General features: G+C 38.1%; 1 protein-coding gene across 1 annotated transcript in view; it reads left to right on the forward strand.

Moving 5' to 3' along the window:
* The window catches only part of USP10 (ubiquitin specific peptidase 10), a 47,763-nt gene that overhangs the window by 21,768 nt on the left and 829 nt on the right, over window positions 1-25,166 (forward strand). Inside the window, exons 4-13 of the mRNA XM_029965516.1 lie at window positions 4,452-5,468; window positions 9,770-9,861; window positions 11,340-11,449; window positions 11,867-11,922; window positions 13,231-13,334; window positions 14,063-14,162; window positions 15,414-15,594; window positions 18,592-18,757; window positions 21,974-22,118; window positions 22,987-23,052. Of these exons, the coding sequence (XP_029821376.1) occupies window positions 4,452-5,468; window positions 9,770-9,861; window positions 11,340-11,449; window positions 11,867-11,922; window positions 13,231-13,334; window positions 14,063-14,162; window positions 15,414-15,594; window positions 18,592-18,757; window positions 21,974-22,118; window positions 22,987-23,052 (2,037 nt within the window). The remainder of the gene's footprint in view (window positions 1-4,451; window positions 5,469-9,769; window positions 9,862-11,339; window positions 11,450-11,866; window positions 11,923-13,230; window positions 13,335-14,062; window positions 14,163-15,413; window positions 15,595-18,591; window positions 18,758-21,973; window positions 22,119-22,986; window positions 23,053-25,166) is intronic.

Consider the following 25,166-nt stretch of genomic DNA (forward strand, 5'->3'; position numbering starts at 1 on the left):
AACTTGCTTAGCAGGTATATATGCATTTAGTAGGCAGGTTGGTTTTTAAACTGCTTTATTGAATGACATCTGTGAGAGGTTTGGAAAATACTGCATTGAGCTTCAGCTAATTGCAGTGGACACGCTTATTCCTCCTTGATTGTGCTCCCACACAGTCTTGGTGTCTTGCTGAAACATTGTAGGATGTAGCTGTGAAAATGTGGGGAGGAACTTGTATGCTGGTGAATAAATAACTCATAGTGTTCAGCAAGGAGCAATTTCTGGCAGTTGCAGCCTGAAGACTCCTCTGTTCTGTGTTCCCTCTGACTCTTGTTTCTGTCTGGCTCAGCTGTTTTTCTGGAGAATCCCTTTTTTTTTTTTTTTTTCTCTTTTGATAAAAGTGTGACTCTTGATGTAAAAATACATTACAGAGTTCCCATTTTAAAGCTGCAACATTCACACATCTACTCTGCCTCAACCCATACACCTCCCTGCCTGGCCTTACTCCACAGGTACAAGGAATGGACAGTTAGGTTGGAGTTCCCATGTGATCATCACTGTATAGTTTAAACCAGACTTTCACAGTAAATTACTGTTTGGGTTTTTCCCTGAACCAGAGGAGAGGAAGGGAGCTGAGAGTTACCCAGGTGTATATGAGAATGACATCAGATCTCCTTCAAAATAATGCAAGTATTTGACTGGACATTTCTCACAAGTACTCAAAAGAGGACCAAAATACACTTAATAATGTTAAAGAACACCTGATCATTATGCTTAGAGATTTTGGCCCTGCATTTAAAGACAAACAAGATAGCCAGTGATAAAGAAGGATCCCAGGTCCCATTTGAAAGCAGATAGGCAACACTTCTGACAATTCAGGAGCTTTATTTAGCACAAGAGCAGTTTTAGGACCCTGAGTAGTTTTAAGTAGGAGTTAGAAAGGTTCTTTAAAAAGACCATAGGGTGTGAATTGTCTGTTGGTGCCGGGGGTGTCCAGTCATATATTGCTTTGTCTTAACTGTGGATTTGAGTTTTGTTCTTTCAGGCTGGGATTTTAATGTTCACAAGCCACACAGAAAGTTGGTTTGTACAAATGTTTTTCAGATCATTCCTAGACCTTGAGAGAACCCCTCCCAGCCCTGAGATTAGGTAATGACACAGCACATTAGGTTTTGCTTGAAAAATGTCTTTAACAAACTTGCACTGTACTGTGCATGCACATTATCACTGTGATGGCTGTGTAAGAAGCTGTGGAAACTAAACTGGAATGTTTGCTTAAGATGACACACATCATGTTGTCATATAGTCTAGTTTTTTATGTATTTATCTTGAGTATTTAACTTTATTATGGAATTAGAATATCTGTTAATACTTACTAGGAGTACTCAAGTCATGGCTGAAGCTCTAATATGCAGAATTCTGTCCAGACTAATTAGTGCTGTGTATTCACAGATTTTGGTGTTGTACACAGACTGTCCTTGGAGCATCTGTTGATCCTTGTTTCAATATGCATCCCATGTTGTACATGACAGATAGATCTGTTTCAGTCCATTCAGAAATAGAGCTGTGAACTGCATTGAAACAAAGATGCCCTGAAGCAAAGTGGAAAGTCAAAACAAATAGAAAAAATTGCCTCTCATTTTTTCTCAAATGAACTCGACACAATCTTACAGTAAATGAGCTTCTGCCAATCCTTCCCCAGACTAACTATACAGTAACTACTGGTATTTATTATTCTAATCCTGCTGTAAGGTGTAAAGTTTAATCCCTCAACTGTAATTTCCTAATTTGTATGTTAAATGCTGGAGTGTCAGTGGTGCTCTTGGCAGGATTTTACCCTACGCTGTTCATTGTGCCATAACTCCGAGGGCTGTATTTTGGTTTCTGCTCCCCACTTGCCCCAGGGCTCTTGTGATTGTTCAGTGTATGATAAACTGATAAATGCACCAAAACTAGAAAAAAAAAATGCTCACTTGGATTATTGATTTTGCTGGATTATCTTTGGGTAACCAAGTGCTGGGAGCTTGCTGGAGAGAGAGCAGCAGGAGAGGGGAGCAGAGGTGACAACTTTTACTTCAGGCTGTGACAGACTGAACTCTCCCATGAAGGGAAACCACATCCTTTGTTTTGAAGCCATTATTATTTTTTTAACTAGGATTTTGGAAATGAAATCACAGATTATTTGAACTGATAGGGGTTTGAAATGTGCCCAATAATTGATTCTTATCGAGGTTGGAGGAATATTAGACGTTACCAGTTGTTGCTTGTGCTTTATGGGGTTGTAACAAAGGCTAAAGAATCAGCTCTTGGTTCATGCTTGATTTAACAAGTTGCTCCACAAGCAGATGAACTAATGAGGAATAGTTTTGTTGTGAGTTTGGATCCCATATCCCTTAACCCCCCTTAAGCTTTGCCTTTGCAAATGAAGCTGTGGCTATTTTGGAGCTGTATGTGCAGGGACAGGCCAGGCAGTGCAGCACTGACAGCCCCTGTCAGAGCAGGAGGTGATTCCTGACATCTCCCAGCCCTTCCCTCTTCAGTGGATATCAGGCAGCAGCTTCCCACCTCCCTGTCTCTGGGCTGCTGGTTTTTATTACAAGAAACTCCAGCCCTCTCTGGGGTTGGTGACGGCTCGTCAGCGATTGCAGAAGTGGCTGGTGACTGGCAGCCAGTCAGGCAGGGTGTTAGAAAAGCCTTTCTCACAGGGAGAGGTGAAGAGAATTTGAAAGTCAGGCTCTTGTTAATATGATTTAGAGAAACCAGATGTGTATGGAGAGTTTTTGCCCTTTTTTATTTTTAAAAAGTCTCCTTTAGTCTGACTGGCAGCAAGATTGAAATCGATACATGACGTGTTTACTTCTCATTTACTAGATCAAAGCAGAAAAGCAATTAACAGCAGTATTATTATCATTTGTTCATGATATGTTGGTATTGCATGTGCAATTCAGAGCCCAACACACACTGAATGTTTGTTAATCTTCATTTCATATTGAAAAATAGTACCCTGTAGATTCTTGTTTCTTTCATGTTTTTCTTAAAGCTGAAATGTTTGTCAGCAGACTTTTCTAGAAAGTATTGGGAGAGTTTTGAGAGGGCTAAAGCTGTTGTGTTGACAGTCACGTATCAAAACATTCCCCACTAGATTCTGTCCTCCCATAGGATCATTTCCTTAAGTGTGTGAATAACATCTTTTCCTTGGGAACTGTTACTCGCTTTTTGTTGTGTTTAAAAAAAAAATTCGCCTCATTTTTATCGAGTCTGTGATGTACTCAAAAATACCCCTTTATTGACATGTCAGACATAGTAAATTGCACAAAATCTTAAAAATTCAGTTGTGTATCCCCTTATATTCCTTTGGAAATAATATCTGGTGGTGTTTGGTTCTGTAGTTACAGTCTTAAAAATTCGAAATGCATGTTTTAGCCCCATCTTTGAGGAAACACAAAATATTAAAACTAATATGTTTGGTACAGTAACATAAGTGTCATAAAGAGCTACAAAACTTAGAGGACTAAAATGTGAGCTTACCTTTAGCATTCCTTTTATCTCTTTTTTTTTTATAGTTACTGAGTTGTAACTGAAGTATTCAGTGTTACTAGTTAGGACACATGCATTATAACTAATTAAATGCCATGAAACTGCACAACTTTGTAACTGGCAATATTTTGGGATACTGCAGGCTTCCATGAGAATATCTGTTAGTGTTTCTTTAAAGTTCCAAGGTAAATAAATCAATAAAACAAAAAAACCTGTTCATAATTTTTCAGTACTGCTCATATGTACAAGTTGAATGCTGACTTATGTTGAGTATCAGTTGTATTTCTTGTCAGAAAAACCTGGAGTCATATATATAATATTCTTACATAGTAATAAATTCAATTCTGATCAAATAAATTATCGATGAGCCTAAAGTTTCAAAACCTGTAATTTCATTGTTTCCATGCAATTAATGAAAATATATTTGAGTTATTAAGGACTGTGTTAAACCTTTTATTATAATAGATCACACCAAGAAAACCAAATCCAGCCCCCCAAAACTCAAACTTCATATATGGAAAAGTTAGAGGTGAGGCTTGGATTTTATAATTGTCAGTGGGAAAGACTGGCTTTAGAAGAAATGTCGAGTTAAATATTGCACCATATTTTATAGGCAATTATCCAGTAATTAACCTAATGCAGATTATTTCTGAAGTTGATGGGCTTTAATAGTTTTTCTTAAGAGGTGAATTTTATAGGGGTTATTTGCAGGGGCTGTACAGTGGTCTGGAAAATTACATACTCTGTGTAAGAAAAGCCGAATCAATCTTTAAGAGAATGATGTTTTGAAATGGTCTTCAGGATCAAGGTTAAGCATTACTTTTGTTTGAGGGAACGTAGTTGAGCTGGAGAAAAATAAGGAGGTTTTTTTCTTGCTCTCGTAGCTTCTCGATTTGCTGTAATTCCCTAACTGAGATTTGCCTTCTCTTGTCCAGGGGAAGAGTATCAGAGAATTGAATTTGGTGTTAACGAAGTCATTGAGACGCAATCAGCTGTCCTAAATAACACCGACTACAGTATTTCAAGTACTCTGAATCCTCAGGCTCCAGAATTCATCCTCAGTTGTGCACCTGCTCAGAAACCCCCTGATGATGCTCTCAGTGAAACCAACTACAACTCCATCGACTGCCAGTTCAGCGATCCCGGCCTGGCTTTGGACAGCGGCTCCAACGCGGAAAACGACGGCTTGTCCGGAGGCCTCGGGCAGAGGGAGCGCAAAAAGAAGAAGAAAAGACCCCCTGGATATTACAGTTACCTGGAAGATGTCAGCGATGGTTTAGCCCCCCCGGAGGCGCTGGTGAACGGCCACGCCAACTCCTCGGGCCTGCCCCCGGAGGACACGGAGCTGGCAGGAGACATCCCCTCCCTGGCCACGCCAAGGACTTGCAACAGCCCGGACAACTCCGTGGACTTCGTGCCTGGAGCTGTCCCTGCTGGGGCCGTTCCCAGCGCTCTGGACAATGCCAGGACTGCCGGGCAGCCCGAGGTATGCCGAGTTCCTAATTCTGAACAGTTTTGCCTCCCCTCGGAGGCCGTCAGAGATAGCCCCCTAAGGACAGCTGGTGTACAGTCTTATGCTGGTACTGATACTACTGAAAGTCTTGGCGTTACTAATGGACAAACACTTGAATCCTCTGGTGAGGACACAGCTGCCAATGGGGTAGAATTGCACACTGTGGAAAGCACTGACTCAGACCAAGCTAAGCCTGAGGAAGCTTCACCTACTACTGAGGCAACAGTCCCGGTTGCAGGATCAGTCCCCGTTAATCAGCCTGCAAAATCGTGGGCTAGTCTTTTTCACAATTCCAAGCCCTCTGCTTCCACATCTGTGGTCTATGTTGAGACTAAGTATACCCCTCCTGCCACATCTCCTCTGGTCCCTGAAAAACAGGTTGAAGTCAAAGAGGGACCTGTTCCAGTTTCAGAGGATCCTGTAGCCATAAAGATTGCAGGTATAGTTAATACACACGAGTGGATGTTACAAGCTCTGCTTGTAAACAGGAGTGTGCAATATTCATAGAAAACATTCCTCTGGTGATGTTCCCCTGGTAATAAGACGACTGTTCAAACACTGCACGAAGGTTGTAATTTGAATAAACTAGTTTTGTATCCCTCTGAGTAAACATTCCAACCAGGGATTGCCATGTCATTATCCCAGATACGGTAAAACTGTTGCTACTTGTCAAACAATGTGTTTAAATGATCTGTGATTTTAAATAGGCTGGTTGTGTTCAGCTCTGTGCTGTTCTAACAAGGAGAATAGGAAATGGTGGTACATTATCCAGTATTTATTATCTTGTAGTGCATTCCATTGCAACAAGAATATTAATGTATTTACACTAAAGTAGCTGAAATTCCTGGACACTGAACAGCAGCTGAAGTGTAACATCTAAATAGGTCTTTCTTCAGAAATTCTAATTCAGGGAAATTATATTTACTGATATACTGTTTGAGAGGTCTGTCCTTCCAATTTTGAAGAATTATCCTTAATTATTATAAACAATATTATTTTATCCAGAAACAATGCTAGCTGTTGCCTGCTCAAGAAAAACCATAAGGAACTGTCCAGAGGGTACATCAGGAAAGGGAACGAGTGATACAAAGACTTTCCCTGTTGGTCCTGTCATAATTGTGGTTCTAATGAGATATACTAGAAAATGCAGGAGATCCTTTTTGCAGCTTTGGTCAGAAAACACCAAGTTTTCCCAGTTGGTTGCATTTTGTGTCATTAATTCATGAATGTTGGGACAAAAGTAATTCATTTAAATCTGTGAATTAGTCTGTACGTGAAATGGGCTGGTGAAAAATCCTGCCATTTGTGCTACAGACTAATTTACAAGTGCAATGAGTGTGGCAGCTTGGAGTCAGATTCCTACTCTGCCAGAAGCTGACCTGGAGATAACTATTCAGAATGCCCAGAAGTAGATCCTGCCTCTCCTCCCCTCCTTACTCAGAACTGTCTGTTGAGAGAAAACTGTCAGAATAATTTGTACTTTCCACTTAGGTGTTACAAACACAGTTGACTGTATTAAAAAAAATATATGAGCAGGTGATTCCAGTTTGTATGATGCCATATATGTGGAGAACAATGTTGTCTTAAAATCTCAAGCTATCCTTTAGTAATGACTTTTAACTTAAAACTGTTTTGTGACAAGCACACAGCTAAAACTGCTTGCCATAAATGAAAAAGGTTTTTTATCTTGTCCAGGTTGCTTCAGCTCTAAGTTAACTTCCTGAACTTTTACTGCTTCTGTACTATTTTTTGCCACCAGGTGGGAGCAGAGCTTTTTGTTTTGTCTTAAATGTAGTAAAGTAGCAATGTCATTTTTATGCAAGTTGTCTTTTGCACCTTCACTATTAGTAGTTTGGGCGGGGGATAATCTAAGTGTAGGTAAGAAGAATTCAACTGCTCATAGTAGCTGCTTTAGGTAGGAGTTATGTTGCTGCAATTTCTGTCATTCACATGCTGCTGATTCTGGTATAAAATGTTTACTTGAAGATGTGAATGTCATGTAAATGTACTCAGTGCTTTGCTCTGTGGAAAAAGGAGGTTTTCTTTATTTTCCATTCTTTGGTGTTCTCTGTCCTGTTTGGAAAACAGGAACCTCAGTGCTTTGTTCAACACCCACACTCATGGTTGGCAGTAGAATTAGAGAAAAGGATCTGGAAGTTTTAGGGAGTTGAGGAGTGTCCTCAGTAAAGCTGAAGAAGTTTTTTTCGCACTGTGTGTTAATACCAATTTACATGGAAAAGGAGGAAGATAACTCTAATTCTGTTGTTGCTGTTGAGGACTTGATGGAAATGCCAGTCTCTGGGCATTAGTTCTCAAGGAAGATTCCACAGTGCAGCAGTGAAAATAGAAGTTAAGGTTTGAAAACCACGTAGGCAAACGTGGAAAATTTGGATTTATTTTGTCTCAGTTGAGATTGTTGGAGTGACCACTGATGTAAATTCACATGATGATGCACTGTTCTCCCAAGACTAGAGAAAAAGAAAGGAATTAGTTCAAATTGTAAGAAAGGTGTTTCAGTATTACATATTGGAAAATATTTTCTTATTGTAAAGGTAGGTAAGTGCTGGAGCACTGAAGGAGTTGTGGAATGGAGACATTGCAAGGTTTGGGGGGTTATAAATTACTTCATAAATGTAACCTGTTGCATTCTTGCAGATACTGATTTTGCGTAGGGTTATCCAGCAGTGTTGTCCTGGGATTTTTTAATCATTGTCCAGTTTGAAGAAAGATCTGAGAGACAAAATATTCTCCAGATAGGGACCTCAGGCCGAGTGTTGAATATCTAAGGTGTTAAATTCCTAGCTTTTAGCAAGTGTCTTCAACCTGGAGACTGTGTCCATGTGGTTCCTCTCTTGTTAAACTTTGGACTTGCTTTCATAAGGAAATAACCTGTTTTAGAAAAAAATTGACAGGTACTTGTAATAACAAGACCTGATGAATAAACTTTAGCAAAATGTGTTTTGTTTACCTACAAAAATGTTAATAGTGTTCTAGATCTGTTTTCAAATTGAGGCCTTTTCACCAGTCATTCTCCAAAGCGAATGTGAGTTCTTTTTGATTAATAACTTGAGCTTTCTAACAGGTTTTGAAGTTTTAAGATGGTTTTTTTCATGGTTTTAAGTGTATTTTTCTTCTGATACTCTTGTAAAAGTTCTTTTAGTTTCTGTGTAAAATGTTAGATGGAGATGTGGTTTTGATTGCTGTACACAAAGGTAATTCTTTGTTAAAAGAAATAAACTCACAGTAATTGCACTAGACACTGCTACAAAGCAGTTTTATGACCACAAGAGGATGCTAAAGGTCCTAATAATATCTTTCTTTAGCATGGTGCAAAAATAGGGAAGAGTTAATGTCAAAAGTTGCTGATAGACATTCATAATATAATTTTTTTTCCTCTATTTTTATCCTAATTTCCAACAGTGCTTAGTTATATTAACAGAAAGATTGTATGTGTGTACAACACAGTTCAAATGTTAATATATCCTGAAATACTTGAGCAGTAATTCAATAACTGTTTCAGCACTCACAGAGGAGTTTTCCCCTGCCTCTCTGCTACATTTTCCATTTTACATCTTATTTTTTTGTTTGCTCTTTCAGCTGCCAGGTTCTTTATGTAATAGATGACTGATTTAAAAATGTCCTATTTTTTTGTCATTTTTATTTGGTTAGAACTGGTGGTGTCTGCAGGAAATACAATCTTATAGGTAAGGAGATATTTTGGAAGTAGAAGGACGTGGATTTTGTTGGCAGTTCTGCCACCTCCTCTGCTTAGTTATGGCTTTGTGCCTCTGTTTTTCCACCTGTGTCATGTTATTTTATCTGTCCTTCTAGAGAACAGCTCAAACTCTTTAGGTTTATGCAGGGTAGCATATAAAGGTCCTCACATCTGTTATAAAAATAAATAACCCCCTTGGTAGACAATTGGCATGTTCATTTACATCTGTTTGTTCTGACTTGAATACCTCTTGTCCTTATTTTACAAATTTAAGATACACCAGCTCCAATATTTTCTTTAAATGGTTTTTATTTGGGGACCTAAATAACAGGTCAGGATTCCTGGAAAAACTCCCTGTGCTGCTCTTGTTTCATAACTGAGGCACAATTATGTGCAGTGGTTTCTAAGTTTTCAACTTCATTGCTGAAGGTTTTGGAAGCAGGAGAACAATTGGAATTACATTATGTAAGGCTGTTATCTCGTAGATTTTGCAAGCCTTAAACCAGTAAATAAAACAGCCTGTTCTGAAGAGCACAGTAACATCTGTCTGTCTGTTTGCACTGAGATGTTTTTGTTGTAAGATAGTGGATGGTGAAACTTGTAAGCTGGGACTGCTCTGTCATCTTCATCTCCCTTCAAAGCAGAAGAATTTGGGAAATACTTCCTAAAACTGAGGACAAGTGCTGCCAGCTAATGGGATTTTATATCTATGTATCTATGTAAATAAAAGTATCTGCTTTTAAGGAAACAAAAATAAAACCAAATAGGTCTTGTCAGTTTTGCAATGCCAGTGGTTGGTTTTTGTCCCAGCATCCTCCTGACCCGAATTCCAGGATGTCTCCAGTGGAAGAAACACGTCTGGTTTGAGATACAAGCAGTGTTCAAATGGAGTGAAAATGATTTGCTGAAGTTTCTGGGAATCTTGTACATTGAACTGAATTATTTTGTGATGCAGCAACAGATGCTTGTTTGGTGGCCACATGTGAGTTTTGTTGATGCTCAATTTACTGTTTCTCATCCTGCAGAAATACTGGAAAGTGTAAGGCTAATACATAAACCAGTGTCTTTGCAACCCCGAGGGCTGATCAACAAAGGAAACTGGTGCTACATCAATGCTGTATCCTTCCCTGGAAAAAATAATACTCTTAAGTTAAAATTTGTGTAGTGTATCTGTCAAAGTTTTTCTGGATTTCTCTGGTAAGTATTTTATAAAAGTGTTTGTCTTCCCAGATCCTGCTGCTGTGGTTAAGATGTGAAGTGTAGCAGCTAGAAATCCAAGGGGATTTGGGATCCTTGAGCCTCAGGTCCAGAGTTCCCCTCCAGTCCTGTTTGCAGTTGTTACCCGTGTCAAAATATTGCAGAACTGTGACTTTCTCCTGATTGAAAACCTTTTAATTTCTAATTATGTTTACTCTGTGCATCAATTTAGGTGATTATTTATCTTTTGTACTTGAAGTAACTGTCCTGACTCTTGGGCTTTGTCTTGGCAGTTGGTAAGGGGATCATTTGGGTTTTTGTTGAGCAGGCTGTCACTATTATTGTTTAAAATATTCCTTTTGCACATTACATCGTGGAGGATGAGCCTGCTCTTAATGTATTGGAATTGTATCCCCCTGGAAAAATAACTTTTACCCTGGGGAACGGAGATTGTCCTTCAGTGCTATATTATGGTATTAATAAAAATCATTAATAATTTTTAAAATTATGTCCTGTGTTAGCAAGGCGCACTGTGAGTGACATTTGGGATACCCTGAGTGCTGGTACTGCAAGGGAGAAATACTAAGACCAGTTTCAAGACTGATCATGACAGACCCTAATAAACTATTTCCAGAGCAACAATTGTGCTTTAAACTTCAGCTTTTGTCTTATGTAACCAGTTGTGCACTCAGCTGTTACATATACATATTAGCTCCCTTTTTTTCAGTCTTGAAGTGTTACATGGGAATTTATTATTCAATTTTTGCACACTGTGGGGACCAAATTAATCTCTCTCTGTAGCTGTTGAGATCGATGCTTTTTTTGTCATTTCCCTCCAGTCTTTTAATGCATTTCCTGTGTTCACTGGTCTCACCAAGAAGGTGGTTTTAAACTGTTATTCTCCCAGTGTGCTCTGGAGTTTCACTGGTTTCTCCCAACTCTTGACACTGCAGAATGTCTCACATCCCAGAGGGTTACTTTTGGTTTGGGTACAGGGGTGAATCACCACCTCTGACGTAAAATCTGTCGACTTCTTCCATTCTTCTCAGAAAGCATGTTACAGGTTATCTCTTGCCAATTTTCAAATTGTTAATTTTATAAAGTCTTTCCTGTGAAAGTTCTTTTCCTCTCCTGCTCCTAGACAAAATGTTTTCCTTTTTGCCACGATTAAAATGTCACTGAAATCACTGCATGTTATAAAAAGCTGTGGGTTTTTTTTAGTACAACTTCTGCACATCACTGGTTAATGTTGTGATAAAGCTTCATCTTCTTTTCCAGTGTTATGGGATTGAGCGACATAATAAAAATATAGACTTTGCATAGAATTTTAAATATAACTGAATATTTGGTTAATATACAGATGAATTTTTTGCATATTTCCTTAATGCCATTGCATAGACCCTGCAGGCCTTGGTTGCTTGCCCTCCAATGTATCATTTAATGAAGTCCATTCCAATGTATTCCAAATCGCAGAGGCCGTGTACCTCAACTCCAATGCTAGACAGTTTGTAAGTAGCTTGGGAAAAGGGAATAAGAGTCTGGGATCTGACTGAGCTCCTTCAGAAATAACAAATGATCGTTGTTGAAACTTGCTCTGGATCCAGAAGTCTCTCTCATGTGGTTTTTGGGTGATCCATATCTTTTAGAATGAACTTGGTATTGTACAGCTCCTTGACTAGTCAAGGAGGATACTTCCTGTTGCCTCGGGAGTATCAGTTGTAAATTGTGTTTAATATGCAAAAATGAACCAACCAAACACCTGGGTTTCATTACAGTGATCAGGTTGGGTTTTATGTCTTTCCTCAGACTTTGTGATGATATTCTGGTTTTTGGCAGTCATAATGGCAATGATCTGATTGTATTATTTGTCCTTCTAAGTCTTTACTTGCTGCTCATGTGGAGTTGTTCCTTCCATTCTGTTGCAGTGTTCGTTTAATGAATGAGTTCACTAATATGCCTGTACCTCCTAAAGCAAAGCAAGGTGAGTGGGAATAGGGGCAGAAAAGTCTTTGGGGTAAGGATCTCATTGGGTGATGTACTTGAGACCTCTTAATACTGGTGCTTGATCCTCTTCAGGGCTCTTTGGGATTTGGGGATTTCTCCATACCTTACAAAATTTGCTGTTGCTTTTGTGTCAGTGTTGCACTTTTTCTTATTGGTGATTTCATGTCAGGAAGTCAGAGATGTACATTGGTCAACTACAGAGAAGAATAAATTTAAGGTGTAACAAGTGCAATAAGAATAGTTTTTGTTGAAGGTTCACTTAATTGTTAAGATTTCTTCTAACAACATACCCTTTCTAACAAAGTCATGTAAAAAATACTCGCAGCGTTTTACTTCATTTCCTTCCTTACCTGTTTCCAGCTTTTTAGTTTATCACATTGCTCAATTCTGTCATCCTTCCTTAAATCCTGAACTCTCCCATTCATTTGGAACAAAAGGGGCCAGAGCAGGTCTGTTGAGCAGTTGGAGATTGCCTGCAGGAATACTGTCTTGGCTTCTGATTCCAGAGTGAAAGCTTTGGAAGTGGATGACTCCTGCTAATGCAGATTCAGGCTCAATGATGATCATGTAGCGAGGAATAGAATGTTTTTTGATGCAAGTAAATTATCTTACAGATTTCAGTTTTTTTAATCTTAATTTTAAACCAAGTCTTTTGTATTACAAACTTAGAGAAACAAGCACATTCCTGAAACTTTTTTATGTAACGTGATAAGAAAATATTGCAAGGAGCTCGTTGTTCCAGTGATTTCCAAACAGTTCAGACATTTCTGTGGTTTCTTTCTGTAAAACAAATCTCACTGGCTTATGCAACTTATTATACTTCTAGGTCATTTCATTGTGTAGTTTTCAAGTACAGTTTCGAGGCCTTGTATTGCCATTAGGTGGAACATTCTGTCAAACTGTTTCTTGGTTTGTTTGTTTTTTCTCCAGTGAGGAAAAATGATCTGTTAGAATTGCAAATACATACGAGCTTTTAAGAAGTGTTCTTCGAGTACAAAAATTTAAATAGAACTAGAATGTTCTTTTATGATGGCTGTGGATATTCTTGTTAGTCTTCAGAGTGTTTATTAACTTTTCTAGAGCATCTGTCAGTCTATACAGGGTGATGTAAGATGGTTTTTTTTAAAAAACGTTTACAGATAAGAGTATCAAGATTAAAATAAAACTATTAGTAAATAAATGCTGAGCTTCAAAATCTAGTGATGTGTGAGGAGAATATTAATGTATAATGTAGAAAAAACTTCTCTGTATTGTTACTTATATTTATTTCTCTTTTGCTTTGCAGCTTTGGGTGATAAAATAGTGAGAGACATCCGACCAGGAGCTGCCTTTGAACCGACCTACATTTACAGACTCTTGACGGTTATAAAGTCGAGTCTGTCAGAAAAGGTGGGACTTAAAATCCTTGACTTCTGTCACTGCATCACAGGGCAGTCCCTGTCTCTGAAACTGTGGAGAGCCACACATCAGATTCTGTGCTCAAACACCACAAAAATCAGCTAATTGATAGCTCGTTATAATGTCTTGGGACTTGAATGAGTTAATTATAGGTTTGGCAGTTTGATGTGTCAGAATAATGAAAAAATTACTGTTGGAATGGAACATCTCTTTTTATAATGAAGTTACCAATGGATTGACATTTAAGAAATGAGCAGTTGTTCATTTTTGTGAGGGATTCAGCCTGGAATGGTCAAAGGTCTGGAGACTTCAAAATACTATTTCAGGTTTAGTTTCAATTTAAAGAAAAGGTAATAGTTGGAAACCATCTTTTGATTTGGCCATGGCTTGACAGCAACTCTTAATAGTGGTTTTAAAAGAAATGGGGGGAAAAAAACCCCCAGCTCACATGTTAAATGGAATTTGTATTGAGGAGAATGCAGAAATGCCATGTGAAGCTTATGGGTGTATTTGCTTAGGGCATTTTGGTTTGAACTGGTTAAAAATGAGGTGCTGTTACAGTAAAATTTAAACTTTATTTGACATTAAAACTTAGGCTCAGTAGTTGCTGAATAAGCTAAATTAATAGGAAAAAGCTGGATGGTCCATCTCATGAACCTTCTGTTAAAAGGAAACCATGAAAATGTCATAGAATTAATTGAAAAAAATGTTTTATTCAGGGCAGGCAAGAGGATGCTGAAGAATACTTGGGATTTATCCTCAATGGACTACATGAAGAGATGCTGACCCTCAAGAAACTTCTCTCTCCACATAATGAAAGTTAGTGGATATTTTTTTCCCTTGGTAGAAAACGATTTATTTCAAATACTGTGTTTGTGTGGTGATTCTGTAGCACAGAGTAATGTTTAGAGTAGATGTTGAGATAGGGGTAGACTGCTATGTTTTAGGGGACTCTGACAATAACAAATAATATTTTGTTAAAATCTGGATAAAATGAGCCCATTCTGTAGTTTATAAATGATCTGAAGTTACTGGGTATTTAAAAGAGCACCATCATTCTGTAAATGCTCTGAATGACAATCAGTCATACACCTGGTCCTCCTGACCAATAAAATTCTATATTACAAATGTATACATTATTTGAGGTTAACTCAAGCTGACTGGTCTTTTCTGAAGCATAGGGATGTTTGTCATTCATAATACCTGCAGTGTCAGTTGTTTTCTGGGGTTTTGGTTCTCTCAGTGGGAGCTCAAAATAGATCAGTGTCTTTTTTCACTGATCTTTAAACCACTGTTAAAAGTCTTCTTTTTGAAGTGGAAAGTTCTAGACTAAAGGCTAATTTATATCCAGTATAAAACAGCATATTAAGTGATTTTAAAATTCCTACTGACAAAGTCAGTGAAGAATTTTTCTTTGGAAGAATTACCAGAATTGTATGCAAAGTGAAATGCCATTTTATTTTATAGTGGCTTTATGGTTGAGCCCCCTGTTAAAAATGAAACAAAATACTGTGAGCCTTAGCCAAGTATAGAGTTAAGATCTCCAGTTATCCAATTTCTCTTTAGTTGGGTAAATTTTTTAAGATTTAAAATGTTCATTCCACATGTTCTGTAGCTGTGAGCAGTTTATAGCCTCCTGACTTGGGCACTTGCAGAGAAAATATTTGCTAAGCCTTGGGTTCCCTGTAAAATACCTGTGCAGAGAAGGAGTTGTATTTAATAATAACTTAATTATGTTTCCAGAATAACACTTGACTTTCTAATTTTCTACCCCATAAATTTACTGCTATAAATATATCAAACTTTGCTGGAAAACTCCATTTATTTACATACACTCATCAGTGAGCTGGGTTCTGTTAACACAGGATGTGTCCAGCTAGCAGTGAACCTGGAAAATGCTTGTTCTCTTTTTTATTTATCTAATCAATTGATCCATGGAAGCATTTTATCCTTGGAAAGGATGATTATTATTATTATTATTATTATTTGCCTTTTAAATTCATTACCTATCTATGTGTTTTATTTGTAAAAAACTCAACGTGGGTTATTTTTTTTCTTGGTCACTTGAAGAACTGTCGGTGTCCAACGGCCCTGAGGCTCAGGCTGTTCCTGAGGAAGAGGAGCAGGAGGAACAGGGGGAAGGCAGCGAGGACGAGTGGGAGCAGGTGGGACCTCGCAACAAGTCCTCAGTCACTCGCCAGGCTGACTTTGTGCAGACTCCAATCACTGATATCTTTGGTGGTCACATAAGGTACAGTACTTTTAAGTGGCTTGAAAAGAAAAAATGTTGAGAAGCAAAGAGTTGCACGTAGAAAATATGTATGCTGGGAATATTAATGTCTTAAGAATTCCAGCTGCTTCATTTTTGTGTCCTCTGAGAATTCTCGACTCGTGTTGTAAATAAGGATACTGAGAGATAATGAGATTTACAAAGAGTTAACTCTTGTGAGTGAAATAAAGTAAAAAACTGTGGGCTTTTAGTCCTTTAGACACTTAATGCTTCCCAGAGAAAGTTATGTGTAATAGTTAATAAATGTTAAAAGCAAAAGGAGTCTGGAAAAATATAAATTACTACAAGATGTTACTGGAATGAAAAGAATGTGGGACATTACTTATATTCAGGTCTGATACCAGATGAAGGCAGAAAGTAGATCCTGAAAGAATATTTTTTGGAAAGGAAGCCTCATGACTTGTTTGGAGAAATGTGTAATTTAAAATGAAAGCAAAGTAAACACTTGCTAAAAACATATTCAAAACAAAACTGCTAGACTCGAAGAATTATTTTTAAATTGGAGACAGACACTTAATTGCTGGTGTTTGACTCTCTGCGTTGCCAGATATTCAGTCTAGAAGTGTGAATAATGTGGGCTAGTGCCTTCTGCCTGTGAAATGCTCTGAAATTATTTATTCTGCTGGGTTTTGAGCCAGACAGCTGGCAAATAAAATTATATATTCCATAGAATTTGGCAGCCAGATGTTTGTAGGTATTGATGGAATTCTGCATCGAGGGCTCACGTACCCAAGGGGTTGTTAATACCTTAAATGTATTTATCGTGGTCAGGATTGTTTAGATCTCTACTTGATTCCATCAGGTTTTGTATTAAAATACTGAGTGAATGCTGTTTTCTGTGGAAGCCCACAGAAAATGATGGAAAGCAAAGGTGATACTGAAAAAAGGCAAAAACTTGCATTAAGGGTCCAATCCAACATCTACTGTTTGCTGTACTTATCCCTCACACCAGGCCACACAATTTGCCAGAGGAACAGCATCCCATGGGATGTTGGAAAACCTCATCTCTGAGGCTGAGGGTGGAGATAGGAAGGTTTGAATATGGAAATGGCAGTAGAATTGCACTAAGTGAAAGCATCAGAAACTGGAAAACTGGAATGGAAAAAGCAGCCAGGAAAAGATGGTTTGAATTGGCATCTTCAGGTTTGGGAAACTTTTGAATTGGGAAGCTTAAGGCTTGGGAAATTTTGGGCTGACCTTGCAAGGCTTGAGTCTATTAAATATCTATTAGGCAGACAACACATAAAGTCTTCCTTAGCAATGTGAGACTTAAATGTGCAAGTACAAGGTTTGCCTGAAAAATTCTTAATGTAGAATTTATGCAGTGCCCAATTAATTATTCATTGCAAATGATGCATTTTCCCCTGTCCAGTTGAGATTTGTAGTTATCCTAATAAGTGATGCTGCTACAGAAAAATCATGATCCAGCAAAGGCTTTGCTGTCATATCAATTTCTGCATATCTTTGTGAAGAAAATGTTCTGAACAAATAATACAATATAATTTCTAATATTTTTTTAAAAAAAGGTTTTTTTAACATTCTTATTTGAGAATATTATTGCTATTTTTCATTAAATTTTAATACCTGGTCTTGAACACAGTTGGAGCTGTTAACATTTTTCTCTGGATTATTGCTCTCAATAACGGTTTGCTGAAAAAAAAAATAATTAGGAAGTATATTCAAAAGCAGGGACAGGTTTGTTTATTGAAACACTGCTCTTGCCATGGGCTGAAGGTTTTGTCCTTTAACACAGCCAAGGAGGAAGTGTTAAACTGAAATAAAGATGCTACTGTTTTCCATACCCTCCCTTTCCTCTAAAGGATATATATTTGCCAATATAAAGCTGCACTGGCTGTTTCTGTTGGTGCTTCAGGGCTTTCCCTGAGTCAAAGGGGCTCTTTTGTTTAACCTGCATTAATCTGAACATCATTTCCTACCTGACTTGGAGACATTCCAGTGTGGCCACATGGATCAGAGCTGTGTTAATTATAATTGTGTTTTCAAGCCTTGTAATGCACACCACCATAATAAATGAATCATTTCTTTGGCTGCGTGTAAAGCCACGTTTTTGTAGAAGCTGGAGCTTTTAAATGCAAATATTGCCTTCAAAATAAAAGAAAAAAAAAAATCTTCATTTTTTTTCAGTGAAGTTTAAGACAAATGAAAGTCAGGAAGATCCACTTAGTGCAGTGAACAAAACAGTGCTCACCAAGCCAGGCTACTTAAAAGCTGCAACTGAACACACTTCAAACAAAAACAAAACCCCCAAAAACCCAGAAAACATGTTCTCATGCCCCAGGTCATTACCTCAGCTAGTTTTCCAAAAGGCTCCAATTTATGTACAAAGCAGTAAGTACATGGAGGAAGTCTGGACACAGAAAATGATGGGAGGAAAAGGAAATGCCAGTCCTTGATGGAGCAAAGTTTGTATTTCCTGTGGCAAGATTTAAGCAAACAATTTAAAATCGCTGTGAAATTGGTCTTAGTGAAGTGACTAAAAAATTATTATATTTTTATTGGAGAATCTGGAATCACTTGTAACTTTTACAGCAGAACAGAGATAAGCATTAGGCCTTTGCACTTCTGAAGATCTGTTGGGAAATGGAATTTCAAAACTAACACAAAAAGAGCCTGGAGGTGAACTTCTTTTTAAAATGCATTATCAAAAATTTCAGGCTTTTTCTTTAAACTTTTGATGCTTATCCAGTAGCTATTTCAATCTTTGCATAAATAAAACAATTCAGTTATATCCCATTCAGTATGTCCTTAATGGATGTTAAAACCCTTTAAACAGCAGTGAGTGTTTCCTGTTGAAACTTAAAGCTTAACCTTTGTGTTTGTGTGTCGCTTTGAATTTAATATAAATTGAGTTACTTAAGTAACTTTATTCTGACTTGAAGGTTCTGTATTGTCAAAAATAACACTTTATTACATTTTAACTTTTTTTTTCCCTCATAGATCTGTTGTTTACCAGCAGAGTTCCAAGGAGTCTGCTACACTGCAACCTTTCTTCACCCTGCAGCTGGACATCCAGTCAGACAAGATCCGCACAGTGCAGGATGCCTTGGAAAGTTTGGTGGCAAGAGAGTCTGTCCAGGGATACACCACAAAAACCAAGCAGGAGGTGTGTTCTGCTGAGCCTTTTCTTTACAGCCAACTGCTAAAGTTTTTAAAAGGGTTTTTGTACAGCTTTTGCTTTACAGATAGTTGTTTGAACGCTCTTATGTTAACAAAAGAGGGAGGAGCTTTCCCAAGTGTCCTGCAGCTGTAAAATGTCTTAGATGTGAGCACATACACTGAGAGGAAAAGAATTAACTCTTAACCAAAACCATGCCTGTAAATAGCTGGTGTAATAATTTATTGGAGATTTAATATACACTGCAGTGTATATTAAATTAACAGAGTGAACTGTGGTAATAATACACATTGTTATGTTTAGCTGATCATAACATACTGATTCTTGGGAATTGCCAGATTTTTGTTAGTAAAGGAGCAGCTCTTCAAAGTATCATTTCAAAGCAGGCTCTTGCTTTAGGAATACAACTCCCAGAGCAGAACACTTGCCTGGTTGTGTGTGTGGCTGTCCTTGAGAGGTTTTGGTTTCCACACTTCACTTACAGATCAAAAATGGAAATATTCATTGATGGGAGGCCCGGTAGAAGTCAGTGTAGAACCTCTCTAAAATATCTGATGATCATGATCTTTCTCTCTGGATTAATAATCTGAAATGTTTCAAAAGCCAGTAACACCTCCATTCAGTGTCCTTGGCACTCTGTAGGTGACTGGTTTGCTGTACACAAAAAAAACCAGCTTGTCAGTAATGTTATATTCAGTTTTAGGTGATTGGTTCACAGACTTGGAGAATATCCTGAGTTGGAAGAGACCCCCAAGGATCACCCAAGTCCAACTCCCTGCCCAGGACAGCCCCAAAAATCACACCTTGAGAAATGTTCTTCATAGTTGGAAAACACCAATCAAAATGAATGGTGGTATAAAAGCTGTGATGTAAAAGGAAGGAATAAGGGGCAGGAGCTGTTCAGCCTCAAGAAATAAAAACATGGAAGTAGAGAGATGGATCCAGATGTAAAAATTAGTGTGTTAAAGGCTGCTCTGAAAAAGAGAAGGCTGATTTTCCTCAGTGATACTTGGACAGTAAATTAGGACTAGGAGCTGGACTAGGTGTGCCTGTGGTGCTTGTGGAGTTGTCCTGGCTGCTGTAAGACAGGGTTGGAGGAGCACAACTCAGGATTTACACAAGTGGTCTGACCTGATTCAGAGGGGAAGATCTTGGAGGTCTCCAAGCCCTGTGATTCTCTGTTGCTTTAAGTACCAGGACATTTTATTTTACATTCTCAAGCAGCTTTGCAAAATTTTTTTATCTTCTTTTTCAAATAATACATAATAGTAATAACTACAATAGAAAAATCTTTCCAAGGAGGAAAAGCTTGCCTTGGGCTTTGCAGTTTGAGAACTTGTGGTAGAGGGTAATAAATTAGACTTCCCTCTCTAAGGCAGTGCCTTGCTCCTTATGGTGGGCAGCAGTAAAGAACATCACCTCTGGTGTGCCTGGATTGCTCAGATGGAAATTTCCTGTACACTGTGGATAACTCTGGAGTTGTAGGTGTTCTCTCTGACATTCTTGTCTGTATCTGTGAGTTTTCTAAATACTCCAAGTGAGAATAGGGTGAGATAAAGAAAAGATGGATCATTTTCTTTGAATAGCTGAAATTTGCCTTGAATGCTCAGAACATTTTTTTCTCCAGTTGTTTTCCATGTGAAAGAAGCATTTACAATGCAAGCTCATTATGATTTACCACATGGATCTTGTTTTGCCAGTCATTCATTTCTTGGTTTTCCCTGCAGATGGTTTTAACTTCTTGACTGACAACCCAGTGCTCAATTAGGGGGTTTGGAAGAAATGGGTGTTCAAATTAGGTGCTGGAGGTTTGGGCTGGCTTATTTCAGAGTTTGGATGGAAATACAACTATCCACAGTGTCTTCTAGACCTTTTTTTTTTTAAAGAAATTCAAGTTGTTCTAAAATTGTAGTAAAAACACTGAAATCATTGTCTGTAGAACCAGCAAAGGACTTTGCAGATAGTAATTTCCAGAATGTGTTGCAAAGAAGTATTTAGTATCCATTTTACATTTTTAGCTTTATCAGGATTACTGGTAAAGCTAAAAATAATATTATTATATTACTAAAAATTATTGCAGTCTCCTGATTGTTTTAATCTGGATTAAACTGTGGGCATAGAATAGATAGGAGAAGAGCAATCTTCCAAATATATGTGAATGATTTATCTTAAAATTTATATTTTAATCACTTTAAGCTGGTTTTGAATTTTATGTGTGTATTAATACAAACAGAAAATCAGTCAGATTTTCATGCAGTGTTAAATTAGGCATTTTAAATGCAAACAGCTGTTTAAAATGGAGTGAGCTGTTTAAAATGGAGTGACATCCTCTTGCTGTTTCTGACTTAAATTTCACTTGCATTTGTAGAAAGATGTTTTGGTTCCTTTTGGTCCTACAGTTCAGCTGGTTAAATCTTGACTATTCAATAGTTAATATGTTTTTTAAGGGATTAATTTTTATCCTCACTGAAGTGATTTTCCTTTCACTCTCATTCCTATTTGCAGATGTTTTCAGTGTCTTCAGCAACAAATTGGCCTTCCCTCATTGACTTTTCCAGGTTCCCTTCCCCATACTCCTTAGGAAGAGTCTTCACATTCCCTGGGGTTCTCAAACTGCTCCTTGAGAACCTCAGAAGTTTTACTTTTCAAACTTGGAAAGAGAGAATAGTTTTTTTCCCCGTGAGTTTCTGTTCCACCCTTAGTGGGTTCTAGCAGAATCAAGCCCTGTATTGAAAAATAACATACTGGTGACTGCCAATAAAGAGATTTTTCCCAATAAAAAATGGAGAAAAAACCTTGAGCAGTTATTTTGAGAAGTGTTTTTATGTCTTAATTTCTAGGAAGGCAAAACATTTTTGTTCTGCAATTCTGAGCTCAGTTTCAGCTTTTCAGACAGCAACTTCATATAATTATAACCAAACAATCCACAAAAATCACTGTTTGGTAGAGAAAAGTGTGGTCATAACTCATATTTTTCTCTTTGAAAATACTAAGTTGTCCTTTAAGACACCACTTTAGTTGAAGATCCAGTGGGCTTTAAGTCATAACCTGAAGTCCTTCTCATAAATTAATTAACAATAACAAATCTGTTGTTTTTTTTTTTTACAAGTGTATTTAAAGTTAAACAGTTATTCCTCCTTTGAAGGAGTGATTTGGAGCAGTTAACAAGAAATTACAGGTGTTCTTTGTCTCTGTGTGTGGCAGGTGGAGATCAGCAGAAGAGTCACACTGGAAGAGCTGCCCCCTGTTCTTGTTCTGCACCTCAAGCGGTTCGTGTACGAGAAGACTGGGGGGTGTCAGAAGCTTATCAAGAATATTGAGTATCCTGTTGATCTGGAAATTAGTAAAGGTAAAGATTTTTGAACAGAATTTCCCCTCTTTAGAGAAAAAATAACATAGTGTTTCCTCAGGGTATCTGTGTTTGTATTTTATTTCTTTTTTTTATTTTCATTGTTGTTTGAAAATTCAGTAATTTGAATGAATATTTGGTATGTTTTTTCCTTTTTTTTTCTTCTTAAAAAGAACACATTTGGGTTTCTGAATTCAGTCTTGGTGAACCTGACATTACCTATGTAAGAGTTTGAGCATCTGTTTTGCAAAGAACATTATGATGAAAGATTTTAAAACCTTTGGCACTTCCTAGACAATGGGTTGACCAAAAGAGAGCTTCCTGTGGATTTATGGAATAGGGTTATAGGCTGGAGTAAATATGGAGTAATTATAGACTGCTGAGGACAATAATGGGAAGTGATCCTCTTGAATGAGGGCTGTGTCCCTCTACAAGGCTGTTGCCAAGTAATCCTGGATATTTTTATCACAGATTTAATTCAGAGAAGTGGCAAATTATTTAAATAATTAGTGGCTGATGGAAGGAAACTGGTGTTTTATAGAAAATGCAACCTTGTCATGCCTGACAGCAGGAATGAAAGGGAAAAAATGTAGAATCTGATCTTTTGCTCTGTTGGTTTTTTTTCCTTCATTTTTGGTAGTATTTTTAAACCTTCCATAAACTACAGTGTTCAGCAAACCTGAAAATTCAGTCTTTTGATTAGGAGTTATCAGAACCATGATCATTCTTTAAAGGCTGCAGAAGAAATCTCAATTCAGCTTTCTCCCTTATGCTAGTGTTGGTTTCTCTGAGAAGTAATTGATCCTCTTGAAATTAAATTTTGAAATTTTCTAACTGTTGCCTTTTTGCCTTTGTTTTCCTCCTCCAGAGCTACTATCTCCTGGTGTGAAAAGTAAAATTTTTAAAGGCCAAAGAACCTACCGGCTCTTTGCAGGTATTTAATCTCTGTGCCTCTGGTCCCTGTGTTGCAAATGCAAAATCTTCCTATGGAATTGGAGAAACACTGGAGTTCCCTGGATTAGAGAAAGTATTTTCTTTTAAATTATACTGAAGTAGCTTGTGGGTGTCAAATTCTTGCATTTAATAGGGTTTTTGCATGTGTATATACATGTATATTGTTATATCTGTATTTATGGATCTCACTGATCCAACTTTGCAAAAAGTTTTGTAGCAGATCCGCCTTGACAAATACCAGCAGAAGCTGAAACTAAAATACAGCACAGATTCTCAGAATAATGTTTCAAATGCCTTTGGAAAAGGCTGTTTGAATGCTGGCTTTGCATCCCCTTGAACCCCAACTTCTGTGTCACCAAATCTGTGCCAGTACTGGTGGCCTTGTGTGACTTGGAGTTGTGACCACTGAGGTTACAGAAGGGAAGAACATCCCTGTCCCTTGTGGAAATTCAGGACTGGTTCTGGCAGTGCAGTTGTTTTTATCCATAGTGATTTTCATGGGACAAGTTTAGGCAGCAGATTTAAGGTGACTTGAGTTACCACTGTGATTTTTTTCTAACTCTTTCTGTGGAAAAGTGCAATATTTCAGCCTTCTGCCAGCATTCTCATCCACAGAAACAGCTTGTTGGATGAAGTTTGAATTATCAAAATAAGCTTTTGAAGAATTAAGTTTCAGATATCATCCAGAATTTCCCTACCTGTCGAACAATAAAGTTTAGAAAATAATTCAGGCTTAGGCTAATGTAAAAGAATTACTTGCTAAATTCCCTCACATATATAGAAGAAGAGTATTGTGCCTTTTGCAGAAAAGAGACATTTAAGGAAAGAAGGCAGTTTGAGTCTCTCTTGGAATTAGCAGTTAATCAGAGATGTTCAGTGCACAGGTTTGTTAAGGAGGTTACTGAGAACTAATAAATATGAAACTTGTAGATTGGTTCTTTCCTAGACCTTTTTTTTTCAGAATAATATTACAGTGAAAATGAAAGCCATGGTTGGAGGGGGATAACTGCACTGATGACAAATATGAGCCAGTTAGAAAAGTGTGCCCTGATTTTTATTTTTTTTAAATAGATCACTACATAGTTTGACTTGATTTTTTCAATAGGCCTTTAGAGAGGTTTTTATTTGCAAACAGTTTCAATAGAATAGTGTTTTGGTCAGCAGAGTGAATGTATAGATTATCCCCCCAAGTGTGGCAGTGCCTGTTGGAAGGCTCTGCAGGGTGTGCTGCACACATTGCACATGGCCTTTGCGAGGCAAATCCTTTCCAGAAAACCCTCTGGGAAGTTATAAAAAGCAATTTGATGCTTTTGATTCTTAATTCACTTAACCCTTTGTTTAGAATGATGAGATTTGCTCTGCTGGAGAAGCGTGACGAATATTACTCTTGACAAGGGGCTGGAGTGATAGGGCAAGGGGGAATGGCTTCACACTGACAGAGGGCAAGGTTGGATTAGATACTGGAAGGGAATTCTTCCCTGTGAGGATGGTGAGGGGCTGGGATGGAATTCTCAGAGAAGCTGTGGCTACCCCATCCCTGGATGGGCATGGTCTTAAGCTCTGCCAGGGGAGGTAGAGGTACAGAGAGGGTAGTCAGGCATTGGAATGGGCTGCCCAGGAAAGTGGTGGATTTTCTGTCCCTGGGGGTTTTTAAGATGAGACTGGATGTGGCACTGAGTGCTGTGGTCTGGTAACTATGGTGGTAGTGGATCAAGGGTTGGACTTGATCTCAGAGGTCTTTTCCAACCTGGCTGATTCTATGATTCTATGAAATGTCCAAGGCCAGGTTGGACGGGGCTTGGAGCAACCTGGTCTAGCAGAAGGTGTCCCTGCCCATGGCAGGGAGTGGAATGAGATGAGCTTTAAGGTCCCTTCCAACACAAACCATGCAGTGATTCTACACAGAATCAAAGGTAAGCAAGAACTAAAAAATACTTCAAGATTGTTGCCTAAGCCAGATCATCCCGTCTGGAGAAAACAGTGAGGGGCAGTGGGTTGACTCCGTTGGTCAGAACATGGTGCTAATAATCATAGGATCATAGAATCAGCTGGGTTGGAAGGGACCTCTGAGATAATCAAGTCCAACCCTTGATC

Source organism: Manacus vitellinus, unplaced genomic scaffold, assembly GCF_001715985.3.
Source record: "Manacus vitellinus isolate BGI_N305 unplaced genomic scaffold, ASM171598v3 scaffold_10_pilon, whole genome shotgun sequence".
NCBI classification, from domain to species: Eukaryota; Metazoa; Chordata; class Aves; order Passeriformes; family Pipridae; genus Manacus; species Manacus vitellinus.